Source organism: Vulpes vulpes, chromosome 6 (assembly GCF_048418805.1).
Source record: "Vulpes vulpes isolate BD-2025 chromosome 6, VulVul3, whole genome shotgun sequence".
Classification (NCBI taxonomy): domain Eukaryota; kingdom Metazoa; phylum Chordata; class Mammalia; order Carnivora; family Canidae; genus Vulpes; species Vulpes vulpes.
This window is the reverse complement of record NC_132785.1, coordinates 835,621-861,816: the sequence shown is the minus strand read 5'-3', so window position 1 is coordinate 861,816 and position 26,196 is coordinate 835,621. Positions and strand designations below refer to the sequence as shown.

At 48.8% G+C, this 26,196-nt stretch overlaps 1 protein-coding gene across 3 annotated transcripts in view; it reads left to right on the top strand.

The window, feature by feature from the left end:
* FAM124A (family with sequence similarity 124 member A) overlaps nt 1–24,459 on the top strand; it is an 84,770-nt gene extending 60,311 nt beyond the window's left edge. The window contains exon 5 of one of the 3 annotated variants that reach the window (XR_012001940.1): nt 21,574–21,710. Coding sequence is in view for 1 of the 3 variants with exons in the window: in XM_072760512.1 (XP_072616613.1) it covers nt 21,574–22,242 (669 nt within the window). In the remaining 2 variants the exon portion in view is untranslated. Of the gene's footprint in view, nt 1–21,573 lie in introns of all 3 variants that reach the window. The other 2 variants (XM_072760512.1, XM_072760513.1) reach the window with 2 other exon arrangements.
* Nucleotides 24,460–26,196: the final 1,737 nt, after the last annotated feature.

The window sequence follows — 26,196 nt, the reverse complement described above, 5'->3', positions numbered from 1 at the left end:
TGGTTTTCACCCGAGGGACTCTTTCCACCCCTGCCATGCCTGAGAACATTTGGCAAAGTCTAGAAACAGTTTTGGTTGTGACAGTGCAGGGCTGAGGAAGGGTGCGACTGGCATCCTACAATGCATAGAACAGCCCCCACCCCACCCCCAGCAAAGAGCTATCCAGCCCAAAGTGTTAGTTAGTTGTCTGAGGAAGAGAAACCTTGAATTAAACTAATCTCTAAGATCCAGTCAGTCTCTCAAATACATGTATTTTTTAATGAACAATTTTGAGGCCTGTAATACAGTAATTGGCTAAAGCTGAGTCCCACGGTCTAATATTATACCCTTAGTGCACTAGAAAACTAAAAGGAAGAATTACAGCAATTATCTGGATAATTCAAACCAAAAATATCATTTCTCCTGATTATTGATCAAAAAATAACATAAAAGTGGGGTTCTTTCAATATTTTTTGAGATATAGTTGACATATTGTATAAGTTTCAGGTGTATAGTGTGTTGCTTTGGAAACATATATGGCAGTATGATTACTCCAGTAGCATTATCTAACACTTTTATCGTGTCCCATAACACTTATTTATTTTTATTTATTTTATTTTATTTATTTATTTTATTATTTATTTATTTATTTTTGCTGAGAATAGTTGAGACCTAGTCCCTAAGCAACTTGGAGGTTTATAACACAGTATTGTTGACTGTAATCACTTAGCTGTTCCTAAGACCTTCAGAACTTAGTAGATAAGTGAGTTTGTACCCCCTAAATAACATCTCCCCAGATCCCCCAGTCCCTGGTAACCACCATTATATTCTCTGTTTTTGTCAAAATACAAGTTCAGTATTTTTAGATTCCACATGTAAAGGATATTTGTCTTTATCCGTCTGGCTTAACTCAGCATAATCCCCTCACAGTCCACACGCGTTGTCACAAATGGCAGGATTTCCTTCTTTTTCGTGGCTAGGGAACATCCCATTGTGTATATACCACATCGTGTTTATCTGTCCATCTGTCGATGGTCACTTAGCTAAGATGTGGAAACAACCTGTTGTGAACACGGCTCCAGTGAACATGGGTGTGCAGGTGGTATCTCTTCAAGATACTGGTGTCCGTTACTTTGGCTAGATGTTCCAGGCGTGAAATCACTGGATCATATGGTAATTAGATTTTCAATTTTGGGGGAAACCACCATACTCTTCTCCTCAATGGATGTACCAATTTACACTCCCACCAGCGGTGTTTAAGGGTTTCCTTTCCTCCACATCCGACATTTGTTACCTGCCTTTTTTCTAAAAATCATTTAACAGGTGGGAGATGATATCTAGATCATTGTGGTTTTGATTTGCATTCCCCTGATGGCTACCGATGCTGAATATCTTATGCATCTGTTGGCCATCTGTGTATCTTCTTTAGAAAAATGTCTATTCAAATCCTCTGCCCATTGTTTACTCAGATTATTGTGTTTTGCTTTTTCTTAGTGAGTTGTAGAACTTCTATAGTCTGGATATTAGCCCTTTATCAGATATGATTTACAAATATTTACAAATATTTCCTCCCATTTCATAGGTCCCCTTTTATTTTGTTGATGGTTTCCCTGACTGTGTAGAAGCCCAAATGTTTGATGTGTTCTCATTTGTTTATTTTTGTCTTTGTTGTCTCTACTTTTGGTGTCAGATTCAAAAGATCAACACCAAGACCGATGTTAAGGAGCTTCCCCCTGTGTTCTCTCTAGGAGTCTCTAACCCATTTTGAGCTTATTTTTGTAGATGGATGACATAAGGTAGTGGTCCAGTTTAATTCCTTCCGGTTTCCCGGCACTATTTATTGAAGAGACTGTCCTTTTCCTGTTGTACACTCTTGGCTGCCTTGTCATAAATTGACCTTATATGCATGGGTCTATTTCTGGACTGTTCCATTCCATTGATCTGCGTGTCTTTATGCCATACCATACTGCTTTGATTACTGTAGCTTTGTAATGTCGTTTGAAATCAGGAAGCATATCCCTCCAGCTTTGTTCTTCCTTAAGGATTCAGGGTCTTCTTGGATTCCATACTAATTTTAGAATTAGCCTATTTTGGTGAAAAATGCCATTGGAGGTTTGACGGGGATTGCATCAAAGCTGTAGACTGCTTTGCACAGTAGGCACATTTGAACAATATTCTTCCAATCTGTGAGCACAGAATATCTTTCCATTACGTGTGTCTTTAACAGTCCCTTTCACCAAGGTCTTCGTACAGCTTTCACTGTACAGATCTTTCACCTCCTTGGTTAAATTCATTCCTGGGTATTTTATTCTTTTTGATGCACTTGCAAATGGGATTGTTTTCTTAATTTTCTAATAGATTGTTATTCAAGTCTAGCAATGAAACTATTTTTATTTAATATATTGCAACTTAACTGAATTTAATAGTTTTTTTGGTGGAGTCTGTAGGGTTTTCATTATACCTGCATATCATGAGTTTTGCTTCTTTCTTTCTGATTTGGATCCTCTTTATTTCATTTTTCCCCTAACCGCTCTGGCTAGGACTGCCAATAGTATGCTGAATAGAAGTGGGGAGAGTAGATATTTTTGTCTTGTCCCCGATCTTAGAGGAAATGTGTTCAGCTTTTAACCATGGAGCATGTGAGCCGTGGTCTTCTCATATGTGGCTTTTATTGTATCAAGGTATATGTTCCCTCTATAACCCCTCTTACTGAGAGTTTTTATCACAAATAGATGTGTTTTATTACATGTTTTTTTGCATCTATTGAGAGGATTATGTAATTCCATCTCATTTTGTTACCGTGGTGTGTCACATTGACTGCGAATGTTGACCCATCCTTACAATTCTGCATTCGATCATAGTGTGTGAATCTTTTAATGTATTATTGAAATCAGTTTTGAGGAATATCCGCATCCATGTTCATTAGGGATGCTGGCCTGTAGTTTTTTTTTCTTCTAGTGCCCTTATCTGGTTTTGGCATCAGGGTCATGCTGACCTCATAAAATGAGCTTAGCAGTATTCCCTCCCCTCATGTTTTCTGAAAGAGTTTAAGCTAGCTTGGTATTAAATCTCCCTTAAATGTTCTATAGAATTTACTAGTGAAGCCTCTGGTCCTGAGCTTCTTCATTCAGAGATTTTTGATTACTGATAAAATCTCCTTGACAACAGTCAGTCGTTTCAGATTTTTTTTATTTCTTCATGATTCAATCTTCATAGATTGGGTATTTCTAGGAATGTATCCACTTCTTCTAGATTGTCCAGTGTGTTGGCATATAATTGTTCATAGTAGTCTTTCATGTTACTCTGTATTCCTGTGGTATCACAGGATTTTAACATCTCCTCTTCCACTTCGGATTTTGATCCTTTTTGTGGTGAGTCTAGCCAAGGGTTTGTCAATGTTGTTTATCTTACAAAAACTACTCTTGGTTTCATTGATCTTTCCTATTAAACTTTTCAGCCAGTGTTTCATTTTTTCTGCCTTGATCTTTATTTCCTTCCTTCTCCTAACGTTGGGGTTAGCTTATTGGTGTTTCAGTTCTTGAGGTCAAAGGGAGGTTGGTTAAAATCCTTGTTTCTTGATGTCGGCATTTATTGCTCTGAACTTTCAGTACTGCTTTCTTTGATATTTTGTAGTTCCATTTTCAGTTGTCTTTGTATATTTTTTTTATTTCTCTTTTGATTTCTTCTTTGACCCATGGGTTTTTCACGTGTAGGTTAATCTTCACAACTGTGAATTTTCCATCTTTCTTCCTATTACTGTTTTCTAGTTTTAGACCACTATGGTCAGAAAAGGTACTTAGTACCATTCCCTCTTAAATTTGTTAAGACAGGGATCCCCGGCTGGCTCAGTGGTTTAGCACCTGCCTTCAGCCCAGGGCATGACCCTAGAGTCCCGGGATCGAGTCCCACATCGGGCTCCCTGTGTGGAGCCTGCTTCTCCCTCGGCCTGTGTCTCTCTGTCTCTCTCTCTCTCTCTTTGTGTGTGTCTCTCATGAATAAATAAATAAAATCCTGAAAAAAATTTGCCAAGACATTTTTTGTGACCTATCATGTAATCTTTCCTAAAGAATGTTTTGTCTGCACTTGAGAAGAATGTGTATTCTGCTGCTATTGGATGGAATATTCTCTTTATGTCTGGTCTAAAGTGTAACAAATCCATTTCCTTATTTTTATATCTGGATGGTCTGTCTGTTGTTGAAAGTGGCATTCTGACGGCCTCTCCTATTATGGCACTGCTGTCTGTTTCTCCCTTCAGATCTGTTAACAAATCAGGTTTTTTTAGATGCTCCCATATTGGGTGCATATATATTTAGAATTGTTATTTCCTCCTGATGAATTGACCCCTTTTATCATTGCATAATAATATTCTTAATGTGTGTCTCAGATAACTACTTCTGTTCTCTTTTGGTTGCTCTTTGCTTGAAATATCTTTTTTGATCCCTTGACATTCAGCCTGTGAATGTCCTTACTGCTTGAGTCCTATGTAGATGGCATACAAATGGATCTTTATTTTTCCCCCATTCAGCCAGTCTGTGTCTGTTAGAGAATTTTGCCCATCTAAAGTAATTATTGATAAGTAAGGATGCACTGTATCCATTTTGTTAATTGATTTCTGATTGTTTTATATAGTTCCTTTCTTGCTGTCATTTTTTGTAGCAATTTGCTTTAATTCTTTATCGTTTGTGTATCCATTATAGGCTTTTGCTTTACTGCTTTCATGATAAATGGTGTAGTTATAACCATCTATTTTAAGCTGGTAACTTCAATTGCATGAGAAAGTTCTATCCATTTACTTGTCTCTGCCCCCCAACATTTTATGTTGATGTCCCAATTTACATCTTTTTATATTGCGTCCATTAACAAAATAACATAGCTATGGTTATTTTCAACACTTTTGTCTCTTAACCTATATGCTAGGTTTCAAAGAGATTTACATACCACCATTGCATTATTATTTTGAATTTTAATATACCTTTACCAGTAAGCTTCTTTAATATATTTTTTTTATTTTTTTTTTATTTTTATTTATGTATTATAGTCACAGAGAGAGAGAGAGAGGCAGAGACACAGGCAGAGGGAGAAGCAGGCTCCATGCACCGGGAGCCCGATGTGGGATTCGATCCCGGGTCTCCAGGATCGTGCCCTGGGCCAAAGGCAGGCGCCAAACCGCTGCGCCACCCAGGGATCCCTTACTTTAATATATTTTAATGTTACTAAGTAGCATCCTTTTGTTCTAGTTTGAAAACTCATTTACCATTACTTGTAGGTCGATTTGGTGGCGATAAATTCCCTCAGCTTTTGTTTATCTAGGAATATCTTTCTCTCTCCTTCATGTCTGAATGACAGCTTTGCTGGGTAAAGTATTCTTAGATGAGTTTTTTTTCTTTGAGCACTTTGAATATATCACCCTACTCTCTCCTCCGCTGAAAGATTTCTGCTGAAAAATCTGCTGAAGACCTTTTTGGGATTTCTTTGTATGTAATAGTTCTTTGTTTAGAGATTTTTGTCTTTAGTTCTTCAGAGGTTGATTATAATGTGTCTTGGTAAAGATTGCTCTTGGAGCTTCCCATGCCTGGATGACCATATCCCTCCCCAGATTGGGGGAGTTTTCAATCATTATGTTTTCTGTTCCTTTCTCCCTCTCTTATCCTTACTTTGGAAGTCCCAGAAAGAGATTGTTTCTTTTGATGATGCTTCACAGTTCAAGTAGGATTTCTTCACTCTAATTTCAAAAATAGGATTTTTGCTTAAGGTGTTGCTAATCATGTCAGCCAGCTACTTCTAAGATCTGTTCATTGAACTATGACAAGGAATATTTCTCTTTTGAAATTCCTTAAATCAGTTATACTTAATCAAATTGTAACAACCCTTTGTTAATACAAAGTCAGTTCAGTCTACCCTTTCATTTTGCAGCCAGTAGTAGGGTAATACATAAGTCATACTGAAAAATAAACAGGGAGAAATATAGAACTTAGAGAAAAATTTACATATGGGCATGAATATGCTCCTTTCATGAATAGTTTTTTAGATTTACAGATTCTATCATTAAATTTATCAGCTTCAGCTCCCAATTCTCAGATCTATGACCTTAATTTTTTCTGTTGTTCCTCAAATGGATAGCTTTTTAATATATACCAGAGCAGTCAGAGCTAGCAGTTGTTCATAGTCCCTTTCTATTTAGTATCTCCTGTGATACTTGTCACACTTTCCTAAGAGCTGCTACTCATACTAAACAAAGCTGATCCCTAAGGCATTTTTTTACTTCAAAATTTTCTATTTACTATAGATGTTTTTGCCATCTTCTTATAATACCAGAGTCCTTGTCATCTTTTCTTATAAAAACTATTTGTGGTTTATGGGTATTTGTACATACTTAAAATTCCCTTGATAATAAGCACTTTTAGATAATATGTATTTTTACCTCACATGTATTTTGTATTCCTTCATTCAATAGGAATCTATTGAGTGCCTATAGGCGCCATTACCAACATTTGTGCAGGTATTAGAAGTCATTCAGCTGAGCTGCTAAAAGCCTTACAGCAGCGATTGAAGATTTTATAGTTAACCCAATTCCTCTAACTATGTAAATGTACATTTCTGCAAAAATATCTGTGTTTTGGTGATTTTTAAGGTCAGGTTCATGAAAAGACAAATAGTGTTTTTAGTAGATACATGCTTACTTCTTTCTCTTATAGACGGCAGCCCACAGTCCTCAGGGTTCCAAGCCTTTGTCTGTTTGGTCCCCTACCCTGTGATTTAGAATAGCTGCTAGATGGGTAGCAACAATTTCTTAAAACACAGCAAAGTACCAGCCTTAAAAGATTAATGATGATATTTGCAGTGTATACATCTGGAAAGAAAATTCAGTATATATATAAAGAAGATACTATATCATCAGTCATCTGGGAAATGGCCAATTCATATCAGGGTGAAATATCATTACCCACTACTAGAATGGCAAATATTTTAAAGAACAATAACACCAAATATTGGTGAGGATGTGAAGCAACTGAAACAAAATCGGTTTGGATGTGCCTTCTAAGCTAAAAACAAACAAACAAACAGACACACACACACACACACACAAAAAAATACAAGCAAACAAACAAAAACAACTCACCTTGTGCCCTAGCAATTCCACTCTTAGGAATATGCCCAACAGAAGTGAATGTGCACTGTTCACAAAAGAGGGGAGGTTGCCAGATAAGGCTCACAGCATCACCTTGGGTTTGCTCTCTGAAGATGGGCAGGTGTTCTCTAAGGAGCCAAGCATCCAGAAGAGCATGAAGTCATGGCGATGTAAGCCAGCCTGATGTTTTGGGTAACAATGTCTGTTCTAAACGGTTTCAACACAGAGATTACAACTCCAGAAAGACCCAAGGCTGGAGGAGAGTTGTAGCGCTTACTACTAAGTTGGTTCTGCCCAGGGACATGGTCAGATTTGTACTTACCAAGATCACTCAGATTGGTGTGTTGGAGCGAAGTTCGCAGGAGGTCAGTCAGGATGGATGGTTATCACTTTGCTGCCATTTTGCCAATTCTGGAGAATAAGTACTTTCCTTATATTGTGTATTATCTTGTGTCATTCTATAAGGAATGAACAAAGGACCATCTAGTCTGAAACCATTCAGATGATTTTCAAATGTCCTATCTAGAAAAATCCGTGATTTCACCAAATATACACAGGTTTTGTTTATCTTTACAATGAAACTTGCATTTTTTCCTCTGAATTGTCCTCATTTCTTTCTAATGACCACCACCAACAATAACAAAAAGCCACAGGGCTTTAGTTTGGGATGATGACATAGTTCACCTCCTTCCAGCTACATATAAAAACAATTTCTTCTGAAGGAAACCCAAAAGCTAGTTAAGCAAACCCCACAAATCAGGCAAATGAGAAAAACACCCACATCAAAGTGGGTGGGGGTGTGGGGTTCTGATCCAAGATAGCAATGTAGGAAGATCCCAAACTCACCGTCCTCCATGGGCACACCAAATCTGCACCTATTTATAGAGCAATTCCTCCTGAGAACTGAGGGCTAAATGAACAGCTTCTGCACAACAGAAGACAGAGAAGCTGCATAGAGAACATCAAGAGAGATGGAGGCACGAAGGGAACCACCCACCCTTGACACTATGAACTGAAGCGGGGAGAGGTAGTATAAAGAGGCTGTGGGAAGATTCCTCTGTCCTAGGGCACAGGGGGAAATAAGACTACAGTTCAACAGAGCACCTAGAATATAAAGGGCCTGACCCTAGAACCCAGCCAAAAGGTGGGGGAGCTGCTGAAACTCTCCCTGAGCCCAAAGGGCAGGCAAGCACCGGGGTTTAAGTTCCCTACCCCCAAGTTTGACAGTGCAGATGGAAACAGGGTCCAGGTGCCCTAGCCAGCTCACCTCCTCGGTCACCTCAGCACAGTGCTGCTCATATCAGGACTCTGCTCAGCACTCACTGTATCTCTGGTTATTGCACGAAGGTGACACAGGCCCAAGCAACCTGGAATACCCTGGGCTCATTCCACTTCCACTTAAGCAGCCTTGCTAGGGTACTCCCAGCACAGAGCGCACTGGGACATCTCATGATTGCCTCAGTTCTAACCCCATGTGTGGAGCACCCCGGCATCACCTATCCTGTGCCATGGCTCAGCTCCAGAGCAGGTGCCCTGCAGTGTGCCCTCCATGTGGAAAGCCCCAGGACACCCTGGCTTGCATCCATTTCACCTGCCACTATTCCACCAGGGCAGCCCATCACAGAGTACCCTAGGACCCCAGCCCACACTACATCTAAAAACAGAAAAACATTCTTTTCAACTGCACATGGAACATTCTCCAGGAGAGATCACATTATAAGCCACAAAATAAGTTTCAATCAATCAACAAAAAGATGCTGTCAAGCGTCTTTTTCAACCATAATAGTATGAAAGTAGAAATCAATCACAAGAAAGAAAAAAAAAAAAACCTGGAGAGGCACCTGAGTGGCTCAGTCAGTTGAGCGTCTGCCTTTAGCTCAGGCCATGATCTCGAGGTCCTGGGATTGAGTTCTGCTTCAGCCTCCCTGCTCAATGGGGAGCCTGCTTCTCCCTCTCCCTTTGGCCCTCCCACTCACGCACTGGTGATCTCTCACTCAAGTATATTAATAACATCTTTTAAAAAATAAAACTAGAAAAAATGCAAACATGTGGAAGCTAAACAACAACCAATGAATGGGTCAATGAAGAAATCAAAGAGGAAATTAAAAAATACATGAAAACACAATGGGCCAACATCTTTGGGATACAATGATGGCACTTCCAAGAGAAGAATTTACAGTGATACAGGCCTACCTCGAAAAATAAGAAATATCACAAACTATCTAACCTTAGTGCTAAGGGAACTAGAAAAAGAACAAAACCCAAGGGTAGTAGAAAGAAGGAAACAATAATTAAAAAAAAAAAAAAAACCAGAGCAGAGATAAATGAAATAAGAACTGGAAAAAAAAATTGAAAAGATCAATGAAACCAAGAGCTGGTTCCTTAAAATGTAAATAAAATTGATAAGCCTTTAGCCAGACTCAAAGAAAAAAAATGAGAGGTCCCAAATAAAATCAGAAACAACAGAAGTAAAAAAGCAACATCATAGAAATACAAAAGGTTATAGGAGACTACCACAAAAAAAAAAAAAAATTATATTCCAAAAACTTGCACAACCCAGGAGAAATGGATAAATTCCTGGAAACATACTATCTTCCAAAACTAAATTAGGAAAAATAGAAAATCTGAATAGACCAATTAATAGTAACAAAAGTGAATTGGTAATGAAAAAACTCCCAACAAACAAAAGTCCAGTAGCAGATGGATTCACAGGTGAATCTACCAAACACAAGTTTATACGTATTCTCAAGCTATTCTAAACAATAGAAGAGGAAGGAAAGCTTACAAATATGTTCTACAAGGTACCAAAACCAGACAAAGACCCTACAAAGAAGAAAACTACGGGCCAGTATCCCTGATAAGCACAGATGTAAAAATCCTCAATAAAAAACCAGCATGTTCCATTCAGTAATACATTAAAAGGATCATTCACCTCAGTCGAGTAGGATTTATTCCAGGATGTATGGGGAGTTTGATATTCACACATCAATCAATGTGATAACACAATATTAACAAAACTAAGGATAAAAATCATATGATCATCTCAGTATACGCAAAAAAGGCATGTAACAAAAGTCAACATTGGTTGATGATAAAAACTCAACAAAGTGGGTTTAGAGGGAACATACCTCAGGTAATACTGGCCATATATGACAAACCTACAGCTGACATCATACGCAATGTGAAAACCTGAGATCAAGAAAAAGTCAAGGATGCCCACTCTTGCCACTTCTACTCCTCATGTGACTAGAAGTCCTAGCCACAGCAAAAAGAAAAAAAAAGAAAGAAGGGCATATTGGTAAGGACAAAGTTAAACTTTCTCTATTGGCAGATGACATGATACTATACATAGAAAACCCTAAAGACTTCACCAAAAAAAACTATTAGAATAAACTAATTCAGTGCAGTTGTAAAATATAAAATGAATACACAGAAACTGGTTTTGTTCCCTACAACAAAGTAGCATAAAGAGAAATCAAGAAAACAATTCTATTGAGAACTTTACACACCAAAAAAGAATAAATATCTAGAAATAAACTTATCCAAAGAGGTGAAAGGCCTACTCTGAAAACTATAAAACACTGATGAAAGAAGTTGAAGGTGACACGAACAAATGGACATTCCATGCTGATGGATTGGAAGAATTTGTTAAAACGGCTATCCTACCCAAAGCAATCTACACATTCAGTACAATCACTATCAAAATACTAATAGCATTTTTCCTCGAACCAGAAGAAATTATCCTAAATTTGTGTGCAGTCACAAAAGACCCTGAATAGCCAAATCAGTCTTGAGAAAGAACAAACCTGGAGCTATCATAATCCTTGATTTCAAGGATTAGTGATCAAAACAGGATGGCACTGGCAAACAGAAATGGGCGCAGAGATCAATGGAACGGAACAGAGAGCCAGAAGTGGGGCCCATGCTTAAATGATCAGTTCATCTCAACAAGACAGGCAAGAATATACAATAGGGGAAAGACAGTCTCTTTAACCAATGGTGCTGGGAAGAACAGACAGCTACATGCAAAAAAATGAAACTGGACCACTTTCTTACACCATACACAAAAATAAACTCAGAATGGATCAAGAGCCTAGCAGCTGGGTAGCTCAACTGAGCACCTGACTCTTGATTTCAGCTCAGGTCATGATCTCAGGGTAGTGGGATTGAGCCCCAGGACAAGCTCTGCACTCAACAGGGAACCTACTTGAGGTTCTGTCTCCCTCTGCCTCTGCCCCTCCCCCTCCTTGTGCTCACGCTCTCTCCCCCTCTCTCCCACCCAAAAAAAATAAATCTTTTTTTAAAAAGAAACTAAATGTGAGACCTGAAACCATAAAACATCTAGAAGAAAACATAGGCGGTAACCTCTCGAACATAGGCCTTAGCAACATTTTTCTAGATATGTCTCCTAACGCAAGGGAAACAAAAGCAAAAATAAACTATTGGGACTACACCAAAATTAGAAGCTTTTGCACAATGAAGGAAACTATCAACAAAATGAAAAGGCAACCCACTGAATGAGAGAAGATATTTGCAAATGATACATCTGATAAGGAGATAATATGCAAAATATATTAAAAAAAACGTATACAACTCAACACCAAAAGAATATCTAATTTTAAAATGGGCAGAGGACCTGAATAGACATTTCTCCAAAGAAAACCTAAAGATGGCCAACAGACACATGAAAAGATGGCTCAACATCACTCCGCATCAGGGAAATGCAAATCAAAACCACAATGAGTTAGATATCAGCACCTATCAGAATAGCTAGTATCAAAAAGATAAATAAATGTTGGTAAGAATATACTGAAAAAAGAATTTTTTAAAAAGATTTTATTTATTTATTCATGAGAGATAGAGAGAGAGAGAGAGGCAGACGGAGAAGCAGGCTCCATGGGGGGAGCCCAATGTGGGACTTGAACCCGAGTCTCCAGGATCACGCCCTGGGCCAAACGTGGCACTAAACCACTGAGCCACCCAGGGATCCCAGAAAAAGGAATTCTTGTTCACTGTTGTTGGTATAGACACTGTGGAAAATGGGGGAAGTTGTAAAATATAAAATCCACTAATTCCACTATTAGGTATTTAGCCACAGAAAACAAAAACACTAATTCAAAAAGACACATGTATCCCTCTATTTAGTGTAGCATGAGCCGAGATACGAAAACAATGCAAGTATCCACTGAGAGAAGAACGGATAAAGGTGTGTGTGGGTCTACACACATACATACACACACACGATGGAATATCAACCATAAGAAAGAATAAGATATTGCCATCGTGTGTATGTATGTGTGTAGACACACAAACACACACACCCAGATACAGATGGACCTAGAGGGTAATATGCTAAGTGGAATAAAAAGAAGAAAAAACAGAAACAAACACATTATACAGAGAATAAATTGATGGTTGCCAGAGGGACAGGCAGTGGGAGGTACAGGCTTCCTGTTACGGCATGAGTGAGTCATGTGGATTGAAGGTGCAGAATAGGGAATATGGTCGGTGCTGCAGGAGTGTTGTACGGTGACAGGTGGAGCTGCATTTGCGGTGAGCACGCCATAACATACAGACTTGCTGAAGCACTGCCTTGTACACCTGTAACTCATATAACATTGTCAACGCTACTTAAATTAAAAAAAAAAATGGTAGGAGAGGCTGAGACACAGTCTCACGACGAATCTCAGCCCAGGCAAAGTAACCCACCGTCAAGAAGGCTGTCTCGGGTTGGAACCTGTCCCTGGGGAGCAAAGAGTTTGAACTCTTCTTGTGGTACAGGAACCCTTTAAGGCCTGTACCTGAGAGTAAGTCCCCAAAACATCTAGCTTTGAAAACCCATCGGGCTCATGTCCAAGAGCCCCACAGGCTATAGGGACTTGAGAAGTAGTTCTCACGGGGCTGTTCAGAATTACCCACCCCCAGGACCCAGCACAGAGACAGCCAACTAAAATGCATCAACTCTTTCCGTGAACAAAACCTGTTTGCATATCTTAAAGCTTCACCTGAGGGACAGGCATCTAATTTAACACACATCCAGGGTCCCACTGAAATACTTTACAAAACAGCTGCAGGTGGGAGCTATTTTTGTGCTCTTCCTCTGCCTCATTCCAGGTCACCAGTTTCTCCCAGAAAGGAGCTTATGCACTAGTCTTGTGCCCTGATTTTTGCAGCTGCCACTCAGGAGAGGCTGCTTGGCTCTGGTGGCCTGCGGGCCTTGACTTTTATAGGCTCCATGGGGCTATAACAAACTGAAAAGGAGTTCTTAACCAGCTGTACCACAGGGCACAGCAAAGAGGCATCAGACTGAAATACTCACTCTGTAAAAGCAGCTTATTAGCTTATCTGTATAGCTGTGGCCTGTGGGGCATGCTTTTATTTGAACACTGACGACCATCCTCTTCAGAGACTGGGAAGGCTGGTGGGCACCATCTTCACACTTTTCCTCTTCCTAGCCCCATGTTTCCAGTGTCTCCAAGAAAGGAGCTGCTTATATGCTTCTTTGGTGGCCCAGCTTTTGTGGCTGCCACCCTGAGAAAACATTCCTTGGTAGCTTGGCCCTGGTGTCCAGCGAGGCTTGTGTTCACAGATTCAGTGGGAAGGTAGCAAACAAAGAAATGACTCTTCATTGGCCGTCAGCCCAGGGCTCAGTGGAGAGGGGCAGACAATAACGCCTGTCTCCCAGGCTTCCCCTGAAAGAGGTACATTTGCACACTTTAAATTCTGTTCCCTTAGGTTCTTGTTTTCAATCAGCTTGAATCTAGTTGCTGACTGAGATCTCCCTTTGGGGCACCCACAGGTCCTAGTGCGCCCTCAATTATTGGGAGCCACTAGGAACAAAATAGGAGGCTTGGACAAACACAAAGTTTTGAGATACCATGAAGAGCTAGAGCAAGGTTGAATAATAGTTTCATCTCCTTCATGATCTCACTCCTTCAGGTTGGGAAATGTGGCTGTTTTCTGTGGTTGCATAGCAACCAACACAGAGAGTCAAAGAAAATGCAGAAACAAAGGAACTTGTTCCAAATGAAAGAACAGGATAAAATCTCAGAAGAAGAAAAAAAACCTTAATGAAACAGAGGCAAGTGCTTTACCTGACAAAAATACTAAGTTCAGGAGAAAATGAGACAAAGTGAGAACTTCAACAAAAACAAAATATGAGTACCACATAGGAAGTCATAGACCTGAAGAAACAATAACTGAACTGAAAAATGCACTGGAGGGGCTCAACAACAGACTAGATGGAGCAGAAGAAAGGATCAGCAAACTCCCAGACAAGGCATCAGAATGCCTCTAATTAGACCGGCAAAGAGAAGAAAGAACAAGAGTGAAAGTAGCTTCAGGAACTTATGGGACACCACCAAACAGACTAACATCCACATGTAGGGGTCCCCCAGATGGAGAAGAGAAAGGAGTAGAAAACTTATTTGATAAAATAATGGATGAAAACACTCTTAACCTGCGGAAGGAAACAGACATCCAGAACCAAGAACTCCAGAGAGTTTCAAAAGGATGATACACCATGATCAAGTGGGCTCTCTTCCAGGGGTGCAAGGATGGTTCAACATCTGCACGTGAGTGTCCTACACTGCATTATCAAAGGAAGGAGAAAAACTGTACGACCCTATCAATAGATGCAGAAGAGGCATTTGACAAAATTCAACACAATAAAAATCTGGATAGGTTGGGTATAGAAGAAACACACCTCAAAATAATAAATAAATAATATAACAAGTCCACAGCTAACATCATACATAGTGGTGAAAAGCAGAAAACTTTTCCTCTAAGGCTGGAAACAAGACAAAGATTCCCACCCTTACCACTACTATTCAACATAATATTGCAAGTCTTGGAGCAATTAGGCAAGAAAAAGAAATAAAAGTCACCCAAAGTGGAAAGGAGTAAAACTGTCACTATTTGCAGATGACATGATACTATACACAGAAAACCCTTAAGCAAAAAAAAAGAAAAAGAAAAAGAAAACCCTGAAGCCTATGCTAAAACAAATATTAAAACTAATAACAGGGTAGGCCCAGTGGCTCGGCAGTTTAGCTCTGCCTTCAGCCCAGGGCCTGATCCTGGAGACCCGGGATTGAGTCCCACATTGGGCTCCTTGCATGGAGTCTGCTTCTCCCTCTGCCTGTGTCTCTGCCTCTCTCTCTCTCTCTCTCTCTCTCTCTCTCTCTCTCTCTGTGTGTGTGTGTGTGTGTGTCTCATTAATAAACAAATAAAATCTTTAAAAAAACAAATAAATGAATTCAGTAATGTTGCAATATCAATTTCAGCATATCAATGTATCAACATATATTGCAATATCAATATATAAAAATGGTTTCATTTCTATACACTTACAACAAATCATAAGAGAAATTAAGAAAACACCTTTATAATTTCATCAAAAAAATAAAATACCTGAGAACGAATTTAACCAAGATGCAAGGCCTGCCTGTACACTGAAACCTATAAGACACTGATGAAGGAAATTCAAGAAGATACAAATAACGAGAAGGTATCCCATGCTCATGGATTGGAAGGATCAATATCATAAAAATGTCCACACAATCTAAAGCAATCTATGTATTCAATGCAATTCTTATCGAAATCTCAATGGTATTGTTTATAGACCTAGAACAAATAATCCTAAAACTGGTATGGAACCACAGAAGATCCCGAATAGCCAAAGCAGTCTTCATTAAGAAACAACAATGCAAAAAAAATGCAAAAAAAAAAAAAAAAAAAAGAAACAACAATGCTGGAGGCATCACACTTCCTGATTTCAAACTACATTACAAAGCTCTAGCAATAAAAACGATGCTGGCATAAAAGCAGACACACAGACCCACAGAACAGAATAGAGAGCCCAGAAATAAACTCACACATACGTGGTTGGTTCATTTATAGCAGTGGAGCCAAGAATTTACAATGTGGAAAGGACAAGTTTCCTCTGTAAGTGGTGCTGGGAAAACTGGGCCACTGTTTGATACCGTACACAGAAACGAACTCGAAGCAGATTAAACTCTTGAACATAAGAACTGAAATGCTAAAAACCTCTAGAAGAAAACAGGTAAGCTGCTTGACATCAGCTTTGGTGATGATATTTTTTTTTCTTTTTTCAATTTGACACCAGGAAAGGCAACAAAAGCAAAAATAGGGAGTCTTCATCAAACTAGAAAGCTGCTGCACCGCCGAGGAAACCATCAACAAAATGCAAAGGAAGCCTACTGAGTGGGACAAAATACTTGCAGATATTTATATCTGATAAGGAGCTAATATCCAAATATATAAAGAATTCGTATAACTCAGGGACATAGTGCCTGATTCTAAAAATGGGCAGAGTATCTGAATAGAGGCTTTTTTTTCTACAGAAGGCATTCAGATGGCCAGCAAGTACATAAAATTGTGCCCACCGTCACTAATCATCCGTGAAATGCAAATCTCAACCCCAGATGTTAAACCCCCTCATACTCCTCAGAGTGGCCAGTATCAAACAGACAAATACCGTGTTGTCCAAGACACAGCGTCAAGGCCGTTGGTGGGAATGGAAATTACTGCAGCCCCCGTGGAAGATACTCTGGAGGTTCCTCAGAACCCAGAAATGGAATTCCCATATGATCCAGCAGTTCCGTTTCTGAGTGTTCATCCAAAGAGAATGAAAACACTAACACCAAAAGAGCCTTGCTCACACACACTCCCCCGTGGGCACCGCAGCATTATTTACAACAGCCGAGACAGAGAAGCCAACTGTGTGCCCATCAGTGGGCAAATGTCTAAAGAAAAATATTTTTTTTTTCCAGCCATGGAAGAAAGAAGGAAATCCCACCATTTGCAACAACACAGATAGACCTCAAAGGCAGGATGCTAAGCAAAGTCAGAGAAACAGGTACCACACGATCAAACTTATTATATGTGGATCTGAAAACAAAACAAAACAAGCTCACAGGTATGGAGAACAGACTGGTGGCTGCTGCCAGAATGGGGGGCTGGGGAGTGAAGCTGTTCAAAAGGTGTACTTTCGACGATAAAATTAATAAGGCCCCAGGACGTGGCACCGCTTGATGACTGCTGTTAACAGGACTGGCTTATCGATCGAAAACTGCCAAGAGAGCAGATTAATAGTTTTTGTTACAAGAAAAGATTCTTAGCTCTCAGTGCTGATAGATTAACTAAGCTCATTACGATGATCACAACATATATGAACAGAGAATAATTACGTCATACGAATAGTGTGTATATCAACTGTATTTCAATAAGATTTATTTTAGTAAAATAATGTTTAGGGGTGCCTGGGCGGCTCATTCAGTTAAACGTCTCCCTTTGGCTCAGGTCAGGATCTCGGGGTCCTGGGATCAAGCCCCGGTTGGTCGGTTGGTCGGCTCCCTGCTCAGCGGGGAGTCTGCTTCTCCCTCTCCATCCATCTGCTCTTCCCACCTCCCCTCCGCAGCCCCGCTCTTGCTTGCTCGCGCTCTCTCTCTAATGAGTAAAATCATTAAAAATAATAATTTTTAAATGATTTTAAGTTTTAAAAATAATTTCAAGGACAACACAGGCTATATGAAAACTTCCCAGAGGACAGTGAAAGGAGAAGATGTATTTATCTTTAGAACAAAAATCTGATTTCTCATGTGAACCCATTGCCCAATTTCCTTGAGTTACCCCGATTTCTTTATTAGTCCGTGGGGTAAAAGTTCTACTGCTGTGTCGTTACTTGGTAGACAGCGCCACGCTGGCTGTGCGTGTGCCAGGAACAAGAGGGAGTGACCTTTCTGCGAAGGAGCAGGTGAGGGTGAGAGAGAAGCCCAGCGTCCCCGTGCCCCGGAGGCTCCGGGCAGTGCGGCCTTCCCTGGGGATTGCGCCCACCTGCGGAAACAAGCCGACTGCCACCGGCTGGCCTGCAAGCAGGCTGCAGTCCGACCCCCTTCCCTGAGCGCGAGCTGCCCGTGCTCCAGGGTGCGCAAGATGCTTCGGGGCCATTGCTGCATTTTAATTGTTTGGTGATTCCAGAGACATAAGCTCACCTCCCTGGTAGTTGCCTTAAGCAGAGTCATTGCTCTAATGCTGTTCTGCTCCAAAAATAGCAAAGGGGGCAGGGGACTGGCTTCCGGTGAGTCCCAGTGAGTCCCAGTGAGTCCCGACCCTGTGTTGCCTCAAAGACAAAGGAAGGTGACCCTACGGTGCATCGCCTCGGTCGCCTGCTGTCACCTGAGGCAGCCCCGAAGCCGCCAGGGCGGAGAGGGGCTTCCTGGGAAAGGCAGGGCACAGGAGGTGCTGGACTCAGAGGGTCACCCCCAGGGAAGCGTTAACCGAACCCCTAGTGAGTGGCTCTCAGCTGTAGCGATGCTGGTCCCCGTGGGACAAGCAGGAACCTGCCAGGAGCAGGGCTAGGGGAGCAGGACCTGGGGGAGGGGAGCAGGGCCCGGGGGGAGCAGGGCCCAAGGGGAGCAGGACCTGGTGGAGCAGGGCCCTGGGCGGGGGAGCAGGGCCCAGGGGGAGCAGGACCCAGGGAGCAGGGCCTGGTGGGGAGAGGACCTGAGGGGAGCAGGGCCTGGTGGGGGGAGCAGGGCCCAGGGGGAGCAGGGCCCTGGGGAGCAGGGTGGGGGAGCAGGGTGAGCCCCTGGGGCCTGAGGCTCTGCTGCCCCAGCGGCCTCCCCCATCAGCGCCCCACTCCCTGGCCTTAGGGCACAGAGCTTCCTGTCCAGGGCAGGCCCCAAACGAGGCCCCCCAGGTGCCCCGAGAAGCCCTGAAGGCAGAAGGAGGGAAGGCCGCTGTCCCCGGGGGGGCCCCCCCACGGACAGGGCGGCTAACATGCTGCCTCTTGGGGCGCCTGGGGGGCGGGCGGGGGGGCTGCCTGCAGCCCAGGCCGTGACCCGGTCCTGGGTGGGCCCCGGGTCGGGCCCTGCTCTCCCTCTCCCGCTGCTGCTCCCCTGCTTGTGCGCCTTCTCAAATAAAATATTTTAACAAATAATAAACACCCCCCGCCCCCCAGCATCCTGGTAACCAAGGCCTTCTGCCCTCAGCCTCAGGACATCTCCTGTGTAGCCAAGCTCAGTGCCCGAGCAAACCACTTTGCGCAGCAGCACCCCCCCTGCCCCCCAAGCAGTGACACCTCTCGGGCACAGGTGCGCCCCTTCCCCCAGGTAGGGCCCTCACCTGGCGCCTGGGTGCGTGCTGGGGAGCAGGGTGCGGGGTGCGGAGCGCGGGGCGCAGGTCCGGGGAGACGGGGAAGCCTCCGTCTCTGCCGCAGCTCCTCGCTGAGGCCCCCAGCAGCCGCAGCCCTGCAGTGGCCGCCCCGTCGGGTCTCCAGGCGCCTCACCTGTGGGCGCCCGGGGCCGCCTCCCGCCCGCTCCTGCCTGCAGCCTCTCAGGAGGGCGCCTCCGTGCTCCCCGGAGCCCCCGGTCGGTCAGAAGCACCTCTTCTGAGATTTTGCTCAAGCATCACCGGCCCAGGCCCCAGGCCGTCACCTCTGCAGACCCCGCCTCCCCCTCCGGGTGGGCGCCCTCCCCTGGCTCACCCTGCGGCCCAGACCGCCCCTCATCACCGCTCCCTTTATTGCACCTGGACGCCGGGACCATCAGGCCTCCCTCAGAGCCCCCGGGCCTGGCCCCCGCCGGTCTGCACACCGCGGAGCACACAGAAGAGGAAGAGTATCCGTGTGGGGCCCAGGCTGCTGGCGACGCGGGTCTCCGAGCGCCTTTGATGAACCCACTGAGAACTCAAACCCGCATGGGGAAGCTCTGCCTCCGGTCAGTGCTGCTTGAAAGATGAGTCGGTGGGTCTGTGGGATCGAGACCTACCTGCAGTCGGGGGGGACCTTAGGAATCGACGAAGGGAAGGGTCATATGTAAAAAATGACGCATAATTGAGACTCTGAGGACCAGCAGGTGGGTTCCCGACCCAGTGGGTCCAGGTCCCCACCCAGGACGGCGCGAGGCTCCACTCCCAGTGTGGCCTTCCTCTCTGCCTCCAGCGCCTACACTCTGATCCACCAGGCGGCCCCCGAGCACGTTCCTCGCTCACCTGCCCACCCCCACCCCAGCACGTTCCTCGCTCACCTGCCAGCAGTCACCCTTGCGTGGTCAGCCTCCGTCCAGCACCGCGTCCCCTCGCCCATGCTGTCCACCCGGAGGACAGTCGCCCGTCTCCAAGGCTCACCTGTGGGGCCACCTGTGCTCCCACTGGGCAGGCCTGGTCTCTGTCGTCACCGTCTCTTGCCTAAGCGACTTCTGTCTCCCGTCCTTCCAGCGAAACAGGACTTTCACGTGGTCACAGACGGGGTCTCGTTGCCGCTTCCCCTCCCTCACCTGTAACACGGCTGTGACGCTCACCCCGAGTCCCGGGTGGCTGTGGGAAAACCCGGTTCCCCGTCAACAGGGAAGCAAGGGTGTGTGCTGTGCAGGAAGGCCCAGGGGGTCACGGCCGCTGGGGGCCAGGAAGCACCCCCTCTGCGAACCCTCACTCAGCCCTTATTTCAAGGATCCAGAAGTTGGATGATCCTGTACTGGAGTCAGGCTCACTGTCCCCAAATCCATTATTTTGTTTAAAGATTTTATTTATTTGAGAGAGAGAGAGAGAGAGAGAGAGATATGCATGAGCGGGGGAGGGGGAGAAGCAGACGCCCCGCTGAGCCGGGAGCCCGACGTGGGGCTCGATCCCAGGACCCCGGGGTCATGACCTGAGCCGCCCAGGTGCCCCCCAAATCCCTTAGTTGACGGAAACTGTGTGGTAGGGTTGGTCTGTGGGCTGGGCTCTGAGCTGGAGCAGAGGGAGGCTGAGAGCAGCAGAGCACCGACGGCAGCCCCCCCAGTCCCACAGACGGACACAGGCTCCCCCTGCGCCGCGGGGGCGGGTAGTGGGCCGAGGGGGCCCTGGGGGGACGGTGCCAGGCCCCTGCTGCCCAGGCCCTGAAGGGAGAGCGTCCCAGGACTCGCTGGATCCACGCAGCACCTCCTGGGAGCCCCGTGCTCCTCAGATTCGCTGCCGAGCCATGGGCGCCCACCCCTGGGCAGGCCCTGGCCGCCACCCACCCGTGCTGACCTGGACTGTGCCACCCCACCCTGGTCACCCCGTCCTCCGTGGGTCACATTCCGACGGTGGTGCTTTGGCTGGACACAAGCCCGTCCTTGCAGGGGTCGTACTGCACTTAGCGGTGACCCCCCTGTCCCGGCCCGGCTCGGCCAGGCCCCCACCCCCTGGCACATCCACGGAGCCAGCACCCCTCCCGTGGCCCTGTGGTCCTGGGGGCTGAACCTCCCCCGGGAAGGTTCAGGGAGCTCCCCGGGCTGAGGGGCCTGGTGCACCTGGCCCCTACTGGCCCCCACTCGCCCCCACTCACCCCCACCCGCTGTGCTCCCTGCACCCTGGCCGTGGGGTTGGGGGACTGCAGTGGCTGCAGCCACACCCGGGGGGTCTCTGGGGGACCCGTGACTGTGCTCCGCTCCAGCTAACCACTGTGCCCTCCTCCCCCACAGGCGCAGAGGGCACTCAAGACCCCCAGGCCCGCCCGGAGCCCCCACCTGTCGGAGCAGGAGCCTCCTCCCCTGCCCTCCCCGAGCGGGAGCGTGTCCGGCCGCCACCAGCAGTCCCCCGCCGTCAGCCCCCAGCCCGCGCCCGGCCCCACGGCCCAGCCCCCCGGGCACCTGCCGGAGTTGGCGGGTCCCGCCGGCAGCACCACCAGCCTCCCCTGGTCGTTCCAGAGAAGCAAGTCCCTGTTTTGTCTGCCCACGGGGGACCCACCGCCGGGCTCCTCCGCGCTGCCCCAGTGGTTTTCCAGCAGCGGCGCCCCTGGGCACAGGGCATCGGGGCGCGGGCACGGCCAGCTGGTCTCCGTGGACGACCTGGAGGGGGCCCAGGAGACGGACGTGGACACGGGCCTCCGGCTGTCCTCCTCCGACCTGTCGGTGGTCTCGGCCTACTCGGCGCCCAGCAGCTTCGGCCGCGCCCAGGCCGCCCTCGGCCCCGGGGGGGTGCACAGCCACGGGCCGCAGCCCAAGGGGGTCCGAGAGGGGCCGCTGCCCACGGGGGGCGGAGGGGCGACCTGGGTCCCCCTCCCGGCCGTGTCGCCCAGGCCCCCCCCGGAGCTCCCAGCCCCTGCACCCCCGGGGCCTGCGGGCCGCGACGCCGAGGAGTTCTACATCTGACGGCCCTCGCCTGGCTCCCGGCATGGGCCCTGGTGCTGCGGCCTGGGGGGGCCCCGTGCCCCTGGCCCCCCTCCGCCCGGGCACCTGAGTGCCGCCTCTTACCTGACAGGTGGTGGGCGGGCAAAACCCCGGCGTGTCTGTGCACCTGGATTCTCCAGCTTGAGCCCGGAGACGCGTCGTTTGCCTCCTGCGCTCCCCCGGACATCGGGCGTCGTGCACTTAGTGCGGTTTAAATGCTTCGTGTAATTACTTGAGATGAAAAGCAAACCTGGTCAGCCGGAGCCGACTTGGCGATTTTTCACGCCAAGAAATGGAAGGAAAAGCAATTAAAGCCAAAAGGTGGAGTGTGGGGAAGCAACCACGTGGCCTGTGCGAGAGATGGGCGCGTGGCCACGTGACGGCCGGCTCCCTGGAGCCCACGCAGGTGCCCGCGGATCCGGGCGGTGCTCCCAGCGAAGCCCACACCGCCCGCCTGCTGGAAGAGTGACCGCGGCAGACCACGGCGGCGCCCGGCCCCGTGCACACCCGGAGACATGGACTTAGGCAAAGGAACCCCTGAACCTTGGGAGGGGTGATCGTGAGCACAGACTCCCGGTGGGCCCGAGGCAGGGCCTGGGAGCCAGAGGCCAGGTCTGCGTCCACCTGCCAACCACCGCGTGGCCCGAAGTCACCAGGTCTGCGGGAGACGCCCCGCTCCCTGCAGGTACTTGGATCCGGGAAGAACCGCGCTCGCAGGTAGAGCATCAGGGGACCAGTCACGGCGGAGGGTCCTGACTGCTCCACGTCCAAAACCAGCATCCAAGGGCTGCGCGTGTTTCTGCATAAACGGCAGGAGCCGCATTTTGTACCACGTTCTCCCGCAAACGCGCATCGTCACCCCCTCCCCCGCCCCGGACCTTTTCACTTTTAAATGATTTGTATGATTTTTAGGTGACATTTCGGTGGCGCAGGTTAATAAACACCCCCGTCTTCTGCAGACGGGGAAGCTGGAAAGGAAACGCCGTCCGGTCCGGGACGCACGTCTCCTCGCCAGCCTCCCCGAGGGCGCGGAAGCCTTAACTGAAGCCGGAGCACTAGCCCGGCCTCAGCCCCGCCGCCGTCGGCTGCCTCTGCGGAAGCACGAGGGTATCCAAGCATCGGCTCCCTCCCGCTCACGTTTACAGTCCCCAGGTCCCAGTGCCAAGTTGGCACGGGGTCGGGCGGGGGGTGCAGGCCGAGCCGGGCCTGGTCGCCGCTACCTTTGGAAGCAGGAGCGTGGACGTGTCTGCCTTGCTGCTTTCCTGCTCGGGGCTCCTTCCTCCACGGCTCGTGGCCCGGCTCCCACGTCCCTGAAAGCGCCCCCACGTCTGGGCACAGCCTCAGGACCCCTCTGTCCCCTGCCCTCCAGGCGGCCGTTAGGCCCCTGCCGTCCCCGTGCGGGGGACCTTGGGTCCCATCCCCAGCATCCTGGATATTCCTGGCCTCCAAATCACCATCTTCTCCATGTTACGTAAATAAACACGCGAGCCTCTTCGAATCCCCAGCCGGGGCGAGCAACCTGTTTCTAGAAAGGGCTACATGGCCGAGGCGGGGCTTGCCAGCCGTTTGGTGCGCGGCCGCGGGCCGTCCTGTCGGGCAGCATCCCTGCGAGCGAGCACCGGGCTGGGGCACCGAGGGGCGTCCCTCCGCGTCGCCGGTTCCCAGGCAGCCACCGCTGCCCGCCTCCTGGTCGGAGACGTGCCTCCCGACAGCTGGGGGTGGGGGGGTGCGGGGAGCAGCATGTGGACTTCAGGGATGGAAATACCAGGCCGGGGCGTCGACACGCGGACGTCCTCCCACGAGCACGAGTCAGTGCGGCATGAGCGGGCAGGCCGGCTGCCACGGGGGCTCCTCTGGCTCCTCTGGCCGCGTGCCCGTGTCTGCCACACGTGTGTGCACGCCCGGGCGGCTGCAAGGCTCCCCAGCACCCCCCTGGTAGCCCCCCGAGCCCAGTGACCCGGGGGAGGCGGGCAGCGGAGCAGGACATGCAAGATGCCCCGGGTGCCAGGGCCGAAGTGGGGATCCCAGCTCGGTCCCCAGCCAGCCCCCCCCCCCCCCACGCGCCAGGCGGTGCTCAGAGGCGGCCACAGAGACGCGTCGACAAGGGCCTGGCCCCCCGTCTGGCTGCGCCGGCGTCTCCCCCCAGCCTGACAGGAGAGGCCGACACGCGCTCAATAAACTTGTTCCACTTGAAAACACGAGGTTGTCTCCGATTCTTTCTCTCCTGGACGAGGCTCTGCGGTACAGGGCACCTGAGTCTCAGCCCGAGTGTTTTGTCATTTCATGGTGACCTTGTCCTCGGCCCCCAGCATTGCCCGGGGGGTGGGGTGCTACTGCGTGTCCCCGTCTAGTTCGCAGCCCGCCCCTCGTCTCTTTTCCGGAACGGCTCCCCCAGATGACGGCTCACGGCCCCACAGGGCACCTGCGCACCCCCCGGCGTCACTGCACAGGCCAGGTGGTCCTTAGGCCGCTCCTGACTGACGTGCCGAGCCCTCGGGAAACGTGTGGGTCCCCCGCGGCGCTGACAGGTGAGCCACCAGATACTCGGGGACGGGGGAGGACGTGGTGGAACAGACCGAGTTACGGCTCTGGTGTTCCTGGCGCCCTGTGACCCTCGGACAGGGGAGCGGCCACACGAAAGCTAGTGGGATTGCACAGTCTAGGCCACGCCAGCTGAGGCCAAGGGCTTACTGCACCCGGACCAGCGCCAGGGAAGTGGCCTCACCTCTGCCATTTACTATCCCGCGTCCGGTTATCCCGTTGCCACCAGGGCTTGAGGCCGCGGAACTCCAAGGGCTTAAGACCTTGAGGCAGGAGAGTCCGGGGGAGGGGCGCCGCGGGGCGGGCCGGTGGCACCCGAGGGAGGGCCCGCTCGGGGGGAGCAGACCTGCTGACCGGCCTGGTCTTCCCCGGAACTCAGTGCCCGAGGTGAATCCTCAGTGGGAACCAGGCTCCTCTTAGCACGGATTTCCAGTCGCTGTCTCACGAGGGGATTTCCACCAGCGGTTTGCTCTCCAGCAGAGCTGGAGGTGTAGACGTGGCCCCACGCCCCGGAGGACCCCCTGACCCCCTGCCTCCCGGCCGTGCTGCGCTGCGGAGAGACGGAAACTGGGCCCCGAGTGCCAAATCCAAGGGCCGCCTCCCTCCAGTCTCAGAGGCCAAACCTGTAGTCGGTGGGGGGTGAAGTGGGGGCAGGGGGTGGGTAGGGGGTGGGGGGTGAGGGGGGTGAGGCAGGGGGTCGGGGGGTGAGATGGGGGCAGGGGGTGAGGGGGGTGAGGTGGGGGCAGGGGGTGAGGGGGGTGAGATGGGGGCAGGGGGTGAGGGGGGTGAGGTGGGGGCAGGGGGTGAGGGGGGGTGAGGTGGGGGCAGGGGGTGAGGCAGGGGGCAAGGAGTGAGGAGGGGGCAAGAGGTGAGGCAGGGGCAGGGGGTGAGGCAGGGGCAGGGAGTGGGCGGGGGACAGGGGTGAGGTGGGGTGAGGGGTGAGGCGGGGGGCAGGGGTGATGGGGGGCGAGGGGTGAGGCGGGGTGGGCCCAAGGTGCCAGTGTGGGCCCAGGCTCGGCCCCCGCAGCTGTCGGCCCCCTGGGAGCCTCTGGCCCGGGGGGTGCAGAGCGCTGGGCCTTGCGTCCCGACTGCCCAGGAGGCCCGAGTCCGCGCCGGCAGCGAGCCAGTGCCCACCCCCCCACCCTGCCCCTGCCCCTGCCCCGACCCCTGCCCCTCTGGCTCGCTGGGCCAGACCACTCGCCCCGGAGCATGATCGGCGAGGCCCTCCCCCGTTCACCCACCGTATAATCCTCCCAGACTCTTGCATCCCGTTCAGGGGAGGGTCCCCCTCAATTACAATTAGTGTAAAGGGATTTCCCTGTGGCTCATGGCTTTAAATCACAATTAGTTGGATCAGGGCGGCCCGGGAGGGGGGGCTCAGAGGTTTAGCACCAC